The following is a 12,338-nucleotide window of genomic DNA, read 5'->3' as shown; positions in this document are numbered from 1 at the left end:
AACATGGGAGCAAAGATCTTTACTGAGTGTCCTCACCACTCTGACTTCAATGGTGGGATCCTCTGCGGTATTATCTAGCAATGAAAAACAGCACACATCTACATAATACATGCTGAGCAATATGAATTGCTCAAATAATTTTAGCTGCTTTTTGCGCAGGCTTAAGGGACCAAGATGCTTTTTAAAAAAACATTTCAGGGGAAGTGAATTGGCACAATAGTATGCTCACACACGATGTGACGCATATGCACGTAAGCGTAAATGCGCAGAGAGAAAATAAATTACAAGCCACACATCCTAATTTGACAGTAAATGCGGCCACAGGGAGAAGTGATGTGTCAGTACGACTCAGATCTATGAACCTCGCGTCCTCAATCCCTCCATCTCATCTCTTTTCCTTTCTTTCACTCTCTGTCAGCCTCTCTCATCTCAAACTGTCTCACAAATCTCCTCTTTTCCTCCCTGATCTGACTTCTTTCTTTAGATTCATTATCTATCACTGTCTCCTCTCTCTCCCCTCTGAATTAGCCCCCTGCACATTTCCTCTTCATCACTCTTTCCCCCCTCTTTCTCTCTTCCTCCTTCTCTCAGTCAAATCTCCCCTGGTCTCCTCACCCTCCCCCCCTTGCCCTCTCGCACAAGTTCTGATGAAGCATAAAGCACCGCTAATAGCTCCTTTATTAATTTATAGCGAGATGGAGAGAACAGGACAGTTATTAAAAGGGTGGGTGAACTACAGACAAGTTTTGCTGATGGCACATTGGTCAAATGTATGCAAACATCTCACTGGGACACTCTGCAGCAAAGCATCAAAAGTGAACATCAGGATTTGGCATCAGTCTATCAGAATGAAAGACAATATCTTCCCGACTATAGAGATGTAAACAAGCGCAAGAAGAGGTAAAGGACACCAAGGTGCATGGTAATCACAACAAAATGTTTGCTTCATGATTTTTTCTGCCAGATCTGTGTGGAAAAAGTGGCTGACAAAGCAAAATGGGTTTAAATATTTTATGAAGCAAAGGTAGACTCAGATTCCCTTGTTCCTTTAAATACTCCTTACCAGGAGAAGAATAAAACATTTATTCCCAAAAATGAAGTTATGTCACAATTCACTGCAACGTGATCTTGCATCTGCATTTTTGAAACTGCACTGATAGCTGTCTCTTTCCTTGTGCCACAGTCAGAAAATATAAGTAAAGATCCTGAACTCGAGGGAAAGTAGCAATACCGCAGTGTAATGTATTGTATTTAAAATCTTTAAGGTTTAAGAAAAAGTACACTTTTTTTTACATTAAATGATCTTACATACTGTACATTCAAAGTTTAAGTAATTATCATGCAGAACAGTCAATCTTATATTCATATATATTTTATATAATATACCATTCATTTTTGTTGGTCTATATTTCATATTTTAAAAGCCTGAATTTGCAAGCTGTCAATTAATGTAGTAAAAAGTACAATATTTGCATATGAACTGTAGCGGAAAGGAAATATAATGTTACATACAATTCAAAATACTCAAGTAAAGCAAAACACAGGACCAACATTGTCTTTGTGTTTACAAAATACAGTTACACTTTCACTTTAAACACGTAGAAAGTGACGTTTGGTCATTCTGACGCATCAGAACGGTAGTGATAACCACTGATAAAACCTAATTAATTGGCATTTAAAATGAGTGCAGAAACACCTCTGGACAAGCAAAGCAATTTACTGGGGCTCAGATCAAATCTGCAACCTTTCATTAGTGATGGTCAAGAACAATCAGTCTATGTCGCTGTGTGAAGCTGAAACGACACCTGATCTATGAAACTGTCCTCTGAAGCCGGTCTGTGCCAGAGATCAGGCTCATGCTGCTCTGCCATGCCTGTGTATTTCCCTTACTTGTTTATTTATTTTCTGGGCCACTTGTTCCTCTGGCAGTGTGTTGTGTCACTTTATCTTTGTTGTGTGTCTCTGTTTGTTACCTGGGTGTCTGACTGTCACTGCTCATTGCTCAAGTGGTATTGTGAGCAATCTGTCCTGGGGATAAAGTGGGTGGTAAGGCACTAAAACTTGTATAAGAGTCCATTTCCTAAATACAATTAGTCAATTATGAAAATGCATGTATTAAAACGGTCTTTATTTTTTCACCACATATAATCCGATTTGTTTAGTTTTTTAAATTGTATTAACATCCAGAGGCTTTAACACTGGATCCCTGTGGTGTTGTATGTTTGTTGCGGAGTTCGACCTCCTTGCACTGAAGCTGCTCTCGGGAAGGTTTGCATAAACAAACACACACAAACACACACACACGCATTTCAAACTCATATTTATGTACAAACACTCTGATGCAAAACGCAAGAGAAAAACACAGAGGGAGCAGATGTGACACTTACACTTCATCTGCCTCACCACAGGCTTATTGGGCTCCAGCCAGTGCTGAGAAAGTGAGAGAGATAGAGAGACATACAGATACCAAGAGCAGAGCATGTTAAAAAGAGTATAGTTAGCTATTTCAAATATAAAAATATATTTGAATATCTTTAATATCTTGTTATTATGATATGACACAATCCACCAAACAAAATGAGAAATGTAATGTTTTTGGACCTTAATCTTACCAATTAACTTTTATTCAGAGAAATTATCCTTTTTTATTTGTTTTTTGCTATACTTGTCATACGATGTGCTGACGTAAAAAAAGTAAATACATTGTATAAAATGTACTTTATGTGAGTATTCACTCTTTCTCTCTGTTTCTCTAATTTGAAACCACACATTTTTATGTTTTGGATTATTGGATGTACAAAACCAGCAATTCAAAGTCATTGCAACAAATACATTAATCAGAACTCCAACTAATGTTCATTTCCATTGTTGCTTAATATTGAGAATTTGTACTCAGTTCATAGATTAACTTGTTACTGTACAAAATGTCAGAGAATACTAAAACATGTCCGTCCTAATTTGTCAGTTCGAAACCTAAAGATATTCAGAAATCCTTAATATGATATAAAACAGAGAATAGTCAGAAATCATTGAATTGAGAGAAAAAAAATACTTTTACAATTAACGGTTATCAAAATAGTTGACAATTATTTTACTGTCATCAAACAAATCGGTTCATTAATTAAAAAAGGAATGTGTGTTTGTGTTTTTGTTTTTGATCATTACCCTCTGTTTCTCGGGGTCCACATATCGAATACCAAAGTAGTCTCTCTCAAGCAGGTTGTAGTGGTTACACACATGGTCCAACAGGAACTGGCCTTTGGTGTCTCTCTGTAAGGCAGAAGAAGGAACGAAACACATGAACATGTAAATCAATTATGTGATTTAGTTGAAAGTAAAAATTCACTACTTTTTCTCCATCCATGATTAATCCCTTAAACCTCCCAGATGCATCATTGTGTCATTTCTCAGCAAACATTCCCCTCTTGGGTAATATTTCCGTGATGTAGTTATAGGTCTCTTGGCAACACTATTTCCTGAGGTCATATTCCAGCCTCCTAACATGTCAGTAAATAAAGTCCATAGACAGTTTATAAACACAGAGCAGACACAGAGAGATCAATAATCACGCATTTATTACCTGCTCCTCAGTCAATAACTACTCATCACATACAGACACACAAGCATTCTCATGTTTAAGTCTACAGTAAGTGTGAAGCTAACCACAACACAACCCTTGTAGGTCAAGACCAGAGGCCTGTACTACGAAGCTGGATTTTCGCTTAGCCGGCTAACTTCAGGGAAATCTCGGGCTTTCCGGTCCTACGACGCTGGTTCTCTTTTTAGCAGGCTAGATTTCCATGGTAACTTATGCTGAGCGGCAAACCTGCTCCGGAGCAGGTTAGGTGGCAGGCTAAGAGATCAACTCAGTGAAAGCACCGCCTGCTGACCAATCAGAGCTCCGTGTGCGGAGTTTAAAGCGATCAATTCATATTACAGGATAGAGGAAATACAGAAAAACTGCCGTTGCAGGAAAGACGGCCGGCCAAAATCAACTGACTGTGTGAACGTGAAAATTAATAGAATATCCCCTCCCATCTTCAGAGCAATCTGACTATTATAATATTAGCGTTAAGAAAGCTTACTTAAATATCTGCCACGACATAAGTAACCGGATCAGAGTAACATTAAGTACAGTCCGCGGCACTGTGAGTGCAGACGTAGATGTGTCCCATTATCATTCATATCATATCACATCATAATGTATCATATATTTCCTTATTTGAGTCAGCTTCTTGAGCCGTATCTGGCCGTGCAACACTCACAGTGTCACATACTGTATGCAGAAGTATTATTTTAAGCAACACATTAAGTTGATGAAACACTCGAGTCAAATTCTCCTAATTAAAGTCAGATCCACTCGTGTCTTGGACGGGGCAGTGATTTCATAAACCTGTTAATGTACGCATTCAAACACTTTTTCTTTTACCAGCTGTATTCACCTTGCAGGTGCAGCTATGTGGCTTTTATTCTGGATAAAGTGTTTAAGTCATGGATGTTTAAAGTTTAACTTCTTCATATTTGACTAATATTAAAGTTCACTTTTCATTCAGGAAGTATGACGCTGCGCTGTCAGTACGCTTGTCCGTGTTTGAGATTGGTCGAATGCTCCAAATACCACCCCTTTCATGTGAACGCGCACCTAACTAGATAGGACACGGCTGGCTTGAGCGATCCACTTGATAACCAGCGTCGTAGTACAGTTTAGCCAGAGCGCGTATGTTTTGGATTGGGCCAACCGGCTAACTCAAACATATCCAGGTTAGGTTGAACCAGCTTCGTAGTACAGGCCTCAGGAGTAAATAAGGTGCTACTATGTTTGCATTGACACATACACATACACCAAAACACACAAACACACATAAATTAAATATACATTGCATGTATGCTGCGCGTTTGACCATCCAATCACCAAACTTCCATTCTCACCTTCCCAACCTATTGATTTAATATTCAATATAGAATAGAATAGAAGAATATAATCGTTTGATGTCATTATACAGGTACAATGAGATAAATAAATGCTTCTCCCCCCCAAGGGTGCCATCAACACAAACAAAAAAACATCACAACACAAGACAACAAATACACACAGCATACATACCCAGGAACAAGGAACAAAGTGCAGCAATTACCTCCAGGAGTAATATTCCTGAGATTGCCCTTTTGTCATTTTATATGCATCACAGTTCACCTCAAGTCATTTGATCATGTGTGTGTTGGGGTGTGCGTGTGAATGTGTGTTTCCTATAACCTGCTGATGGAGGTGAATGCTGTGCTCAGTTAAGCAGGATTGATTGATTCAGTGGGAAATCGTCTGTTCGGCCTTGTTGTGTTTTACTCAGCACTAGACACATACACACCACACACACACACACACACACACACACACACACACACACACACACACACACACACACACACACACACACACACACACACACACACACACACACACACACACACACACACACACACACACACACACACTTCTATATTGTTGGCCACATCTTGTCAGTTAACAACTTGTTAAGCTGCCAATTAACACTAATGTCAGTATGCACACATAAGCAGCTTTTACGCACTCAGGCTCCAACCTCCGGTTCTGAAAATTGAAGCTGGCAAAAATTCTGCCTTCATTTCTCTTTGGTTTATTTCTCCTTACCTTCAGCTGACACCTTCCTCATCATCATCACTGTCTTCACAATGTTTTGGTAGATTTAATTGAGAGTTTCCAGACCCCCTATTCAAGTCACTCAAGCATTATTGTCAGAGTCCCTCTAGTTGTCAACCTGAGATTAAATATTGTTGTTTATTTCCAACTGATTTCTCCTTAATGAAATGAGACCTCCACACCCGTCTTCATGAAGTCCTGTGCATATGTTGTGTTTGATAAACACTGCAATTTCTCAACGAGGCAACCTTTTAAATACATTTCCTGGTGAGTCATGCTCCATTTCTCAGCAAACAATCTGGTTATGTGCAGTAATTGCAGTATATGTGGACAGAACTGCTACCAAAGATGCAAGATATTTCCTGTGAATGTCAGCCACTCAGAAATAGTTAAAATTCAATTTCAGGTCAATGCAACGAAAAATGAAAAAAAATTCAATATAAATTAAGTACACTGTACACAATACACAGAAGGAGTTCATATATAGGCTAACCACAGAAACGCACGTACACAGCGCACATTATCATATCAATATTTAATTAAACACCATCCCCAGTTGTTCTGCTATCTGTACTGTAGTCTGCCACACACAAACTCGAGGGCATATTCACCATAAAGTAACCTACATAGAAACCATGTTAAAAATATTAAGGGGGAATTTGAATTTTAGTTATTAAAAAACAGTTACTTATCCCAGTCATGCTCCGTTACTTTTTGTTACAGTTTGTTCACTGTTTTACTGTAACGGACCGTCTACACAGCAGCGTTAAAAAAATCTTGAAACGCTTCTGCCCATTCACTTTGAATGGGGTGACGTCACTTTCCCTCACTTTTCGCCGAAATGCATTGTGGGCAGGCGAGCAGAGATTTTCAGGATTTTCAGGATTCAAAGTTGAACAATGTTCAACTTTTGAGGCTGAGGTGGAAGCGTCAGCCAATCAAATCCCGTGTACGCAAATCTGGCAGTTCAAGCTCTAGCCAATCAAACGGCGTGTATGCTGGGAGAGACATACCGCAGGTCATTTCCTCATATTCCAAAAAATGGAGGAGAAATTAGCGGTAGCGAATCAATCACCCGGTGCTTTATGACCAGACCTACCGGGATATAAACCGGAGGAGCCAGGCATGGAGGGAGGTGGCAGAGACAGTGGTATGTTTTCGCCTGTTTGGGGAGTTTATATCCAGTTTACTTCAAACTTTTTTGCTTCGTATGTCGCGGGCGGGAGATTCATGTGATTGGTTGTTCGCAAAAAATCCCCAAGCTTCAGATACGCCCACCTCCAAGATTTTTTTAACGCTGCTGTGTAGACGGTCCGTAACTGTAAAGGAAGGATTGATACCAAGTCTCGGCCAAACGTCAGCACTATTTTGGCAATGTCTGCCGTCTGCATGAGATGTACTTAATTTGAGATGCCTTAAAAAGAAGATAATGCTGCACACGTAACAAGCCAAAGAAAAAACATTTTTCCAGTGACTTAAATTCCATTTTTGTGGATGAAATGCTTAAACACATAGAAAACACTACAACCAGTATACAACCAGTATACGTGTGGTATAGGCCTTATACTACTGCAGAAAGTGTTAGCTAGCTCGTCGCGGTGGTTCGTAGGTAAGCCTCTACCAGAAAACAAGCAAATACAACTCACAGTATCTCTTAAGTTGTCTTATTTGTATCGCTAGCTGGTTTGCTAACATTAGTAATTTATTAACTTACATTGAGGAATTGGAGTTAGTGATTAAACCCCAGGACTTCACAGCGAGGATCGAGACCTGTGCAGAGCTGTAGTCACTGAGGCTAACGTTTAAGCTAGCTGTTGACGGTCAGTATTGATGTCTATATCACACAACATGAAAACAAGGTGTGACATGGGTGTGTAGGGCTTTGAGTTGTTTAAAGATACCTTTGAGCAAAGGGACTGAGTCACAAAACTCACAAGTGTTTTAACTAACTAATATAAATACCTACTATTGCTGTTGAGTAGTACGTTTGCATTTTCATTGTGCAATCAGTAATGTATTACTTGCAAACACATTGTATTCAAGACAGTAATAAACAGTTAGGAGGACGCCCAATTTGACCTTTGTTACACCGCCACAGCAACACAGCATGTCCCTATTGGCTGGTTCAGGTTTACTGTTATATCACTGTGACACAAGTAAGCATTAAATCAAGAGAGTGTCCCTGTGGGTGTAGCTGTGATGGTCTGTGTCTGCCTGTGGTGTGTGTGTGTGTGTGTGTGTGTGTGTGTGTGTGTGTGTGTGTGTGTGTGTGTGTGTGTGTGTGTGTGTGTGTGTGTGTGTGTGTGTGTGTGTGTGTGTGTGTGTGTGTGTGTGTGTGTGTGTGTGTGTGTGTGTGTGTGTGTGTGTGTGTGTGTGTGTGTGTGTGTGTGTGTGTGTGTGTCTTTAGGATTTTAGCTGAACTGTGACAACAGTGTTACTAAGCTGTTAAATCTGAAAAACAAACAGACACACTTAGAGGGAGTAGAAAAATAAAAGAAACAGGATGAAAACAGCCACGATGTGAGCTGTTACTTGCCAGATCATCAAACGACACCTTTCCTCTGTCTGGTCAATGCTTGTGGGTAGAAGAGAGACGAACTGACGCCAAGAAAGAAGACCAGACAGAGAGTGAACCAGGGCCAAACAGAGAGAAAAGAGAGAGTTGGCAAAGATAGAGCTAAAAAAAGATCAAATATAAAGCAAGACTGGAAGATTGACTAAGGCGAGTAAGCCAGAGAGGACGAGATATAAAAAAGAGTCTATGTCATGTCCAACAAGGGCTGAATACATATTTTATATATCCAAAGGCTGGGCATAAAAAATTAACCCGGTCATCCTGTCTCTACATGATCTCACCTAATGACGGCAAAGTGCTGCTCTCTCTGCCCCGCTTGAACACACAGACACATACACACAGACACATACACACACTTTAAATAGAGGCTCCGTGTAGAGTGTATTTAGTTTAGCAGTAGCAAAGTGCACTTTGACGTGTATGTTCGAGTGTGTCTATCCGTCCTCCACAACACAACCTCCAGAGCCGGCCGAGTCCAGACGAAGACCAAGCGAAGAAAAAAAAAAAAAGCCATCAGCATATTGAGTATAAAAACCCACATGGAGTTAATCATGTATCCACACATCAGTTTTGAAATACATCAGACTCATAATCTCACTTAAAGGTGGGGTAGGTAAGTTTGAGAAACCGGCTCGAGATACACTTTTTGTTATATTCCATGGAATACTCTTAACATCCCGATAGCAATGAATATCTTAAGTGCTTTGACAAAAGATCCATAAAAGAAATTCATCTGTGGAAGCCGTAGTACTGTAAAAAGCACGACCAGTCATTTTAGCCGGCCCGGCTAAAATGACTGGATGGCCTACCTGCCTGTCAGCCTTCCATCTGTGCACAAACTTATCTCGTGCCCTCATTGGTCATGTGCGCGTTTGTGTGTGTTGGAGGAGGGGCTCTGTAATGCTGCGTTCACACCGGACGCGATGCGACTATTCGCTTCGCTCTAATCGCTCCTATCGCTTCGCTCTAAACGCTGGAGGTTCACCGCGGCTGCCAGCTGTGTTTACTCGCATCATTCAAACAAGACGCGCTGGCTCGGGAGCTACAACTACAACAAATGAACATATTTTACCGTGATTAAATTGTAATACACGTTTCTAAATGATGCCGAAGTAACAACATACTGATACCGGTTAGTAACAACCATGAATTAAGGCTTTGACAAGTCTGCAGACAAGACGGCAGGCGAAACACCTTTTAAAATGCTTGTTTTCTGAATGAAGATCGGATCGACCAGGCTAAGCTAACGTTGTCTATGCTCATTCCACACTCATAACAACGGCCTACAGACATAAATAAAGCAGCGACTGTATTCACCATGACACAGACAGTCTGGTTTGTACTTGTTTAACTTTTGTCCAGTTTCTGAACAGATATGAGGAGCTGTGAGCTCTGTGTGCTAACTGCTAACAGCTAACGGCTGATGTTGTGTGGTTGAACGTCAGTGACGGCGGCTGAGATTCTCACCGCTGATTGGCTTCCGCGAGAACGCGTCACGTGAATTTGACGCTCGAGTTGAAAAAATTGAACTCTCGCGTTTAACGCGGCACCGTTCAATCGCCTCAATCGTGTGATTCGCGCCGCGTCCACCGCTTCATGCGCACCGTCGGAGCGAATTCGCGTCTGTCCACGTCTCTGCATTGACTTTACATGTAATCGCGCCGCCCCCAAACAGCGCATCGCGTCCGGTGTGAACGCAGCATAAGGAAGTGGCAGATTTTTTCCGGCTGTGTATTTTCAAATTCTAGCGCACTCGAGCTGGTTTCTCCAAAATGACATACCCCACCTTTAACCCCATTTATAATATTGAAAATGTTAGTTCATGTCATACAAATTGATCATGAACATACAGTATTTCTCTAACTAGATACTTATACAACTGTCAAAATGTTTATTCATCCAGATGGACAAAAGAGTCTTTGAGGATTATGGAAATACCTTTGAAATTGTGGAACGTGTCATTCAAAACAGTTTGGGTTTTTCACAAATCACCAAGGATTTATCTTTCAGTAAAACAGATGCTAAGTAACTCCATTGCAATTATACGAAAGAAGAACAAACTGAGGATGGATCAAATTGAAAAAAGTGTTCCCCCTGTGAAAGGATGGAGGTTACCAATAAAATAAACAGACATTATATTTTCTGTTAAAATGAGCTATTACTATACAAGGTGTTATTCTCTTTTCTAAATGAGATGTTATATGCCATAGTATTGTTAGTTATAGTCTAAAGCAGGTGAATGATCTGTTCTGATCATGTCTCTGTGGCTGTTACAAGTCAAGCACTAGGACCCTGGGTGCCCTGGCCCAGTTAAACACCGCTTGTTGTTTAATTAATATGCATGCCAGCTTAATTATGACTGGTCCTTATCGTCTCATTTCATGACACAGCATACCTAATTGGCTGAGCTAAAATGCTGTGAGGGGAAAGTGCGTTAAACTTCTGCAATGTGAAGATACCACACACACACATTTCTATCTGCACACACAGGAAGGGAGAAAAGGAGAGTAAGATAAAAGGAATTGCCCCTCTTTACATCGACAATAACCAATTTAAAAGCAGTGAATGCCTTTGAGACAAATGCAACACAAATGTGTGGCTTTCATCTGTTGTCACTCTTCAGGGAAACAGGGATTTACCACTTAATACCAATTTGTTGTTTATTTACCAATTGAGTGAGTATGGAGGTCTTCATGCACGTGTGACAACATTGTCCTCCCATTCTCGACAGTGACAACACTTCTGAAGCCAGTTTCTGTTTACCACCAAAAACGTTACCCCCAGGCAAACAGGATCGATTTAGAGGCTTGACCAGGATGCAACAGAGACAGATCAATGTGCAGGAAGCAGGGGAGGGGAAAGCAATGCAGAGGATCCGCCTAGAGGATAAGGACTGAGTTTAAACCTCTTCTTTTTCCAAGGGATTCAGAAACACATTTGTTTCTATATGTATTATGTTTCTATGCACTCCTATTTTCCTTAAATACATTCATGGTTGGAAAAATCCTCTTATAACTAATCATCACTATATATTGTGTTTTGGCTTCTAGCTTCTCATAGGAGCAACATGATGTTTACCCACATCTACATGACCATGCAATTTAAATATTCTAAATGTCTTGCCTATTTTATACATTTTTCACAAACATTCGACCTGATGTATTGGTTATCTTTGGAAACGTTGGAACTCTTCTAGAAAATAAAATAAAGTTGTATGGGCTCCTTCAATGATTGTCTGCACAGCATGCGGTTGTAATGATAAATAAATTGGCTTTAAAAGGATGTTTTTGACCATTAAATGATGAGACTGCTATGGAAAAAGGGAAAGCTGGGGTATTAATATCTTAAAACAGATTTTAAAAGTAAGTTATAGAGGCAGGACACAAATACAAATTATCCTCTGAAGCTACACCGACTTTAAGATTGGAAGAGAGAAGCGACTGATCAAACACTTCCAGTCAGGCAGCTGAATTATGGAAGCAATCCAATTTATATTAAGGAGAGAAACCTTTGGAACAAGATGCTTACCCTCAACACCACCATCCCTCTTTTTAATAGCCTCCTACCATCAAACCATTCCTCAGTAAATGTTTAGTAAATCCAGGCAGCCTTTGTTTTATACCTGAGAGTAGGAATTGAGAGAGGCAGTGTGAAGAGACGGGAAATAATGTCGTATATCAGAGTGAAACCCTCGAAGCTCCAGTGTAGTATTGATCTCATGATGAGTTGCACAACAGACGATGCTGCGTTTAACCTCTTCTACCACTGACCTACAACAGTAATGGACTCTTGCCTGGAGCTACAGACTCAGCAATACGAACGCATGGCTCCATCGGGGACACTGCCGGTCTGTTAAATCCACAACTTTGGTTCTGGAATATCTGTGTTATACGTACTGACTTTGGTGATCACCAGACTTTTCCTCCAGTACCAGCATTAGGTACATTTGCGGCATTAAGTGAAATATCTCAACAACTCAGAGAGCCACTAGTATAGCCACAGACTTTTAGTATTGTTTAGAAAAACTTGAATATTCCATAACCCCTCCAAACTGATGGCTTTGCCAATTTAGTTTTTTCTAGTAAATGG

The 12,338-nt window shown here is 40.3% G+C and overlaps 1 protein-coding gene across 2 annotated transcripts in view; it reads right to left on the bottom strand.

Annotated features, from left to right (window-relative positions):
- frmd3 (FERM domain containing 3) overlaps positions 1-12,338 on the bottom strand; it is a 53,521-nt gene that overhangs the window by 34,394 nt on the left and 6,789 nt on the right. For both annotated transcript variants that reach the window (XM_034117494.1, XM_034117495.1), the window contains exons 2-3: positions 3,166-3,270; positions 2,388-2,430 (exon numbers count right to left, since the gene is read on the bottom strand). In XM_034117494.1, coding sequence (XP_033973385.1) covers positions 2,388-2,430; positions 3,166-3,270 — 148 coding nt within the window. The remainder of the gene's footprint in view (positions 1-2,387; positions 2,431-3,165; positions 3,271-12,338) is intronic.

This window comes from Trematomus bernacchii, unplaced genomic scaffold (assembly GCF_902827165.1).
Source record: "Trematomus bernacchii unplaced genomic scaffold, fTreBer1.1, whole genome shotgun sequence".
In the NCBI taxonomy this organism is placed as follows: domain Eukaryota; kingdom Metazoa; phylum Chordata; class Actinopteri; order Perciformes; family Nototheniidae; genus Trematomus; species Trematomus bernacchii.
Note: the sequence above shows the minus strand (reverse complement) of the source record. Positions and strands in the feature narration are given on the sequence as shown.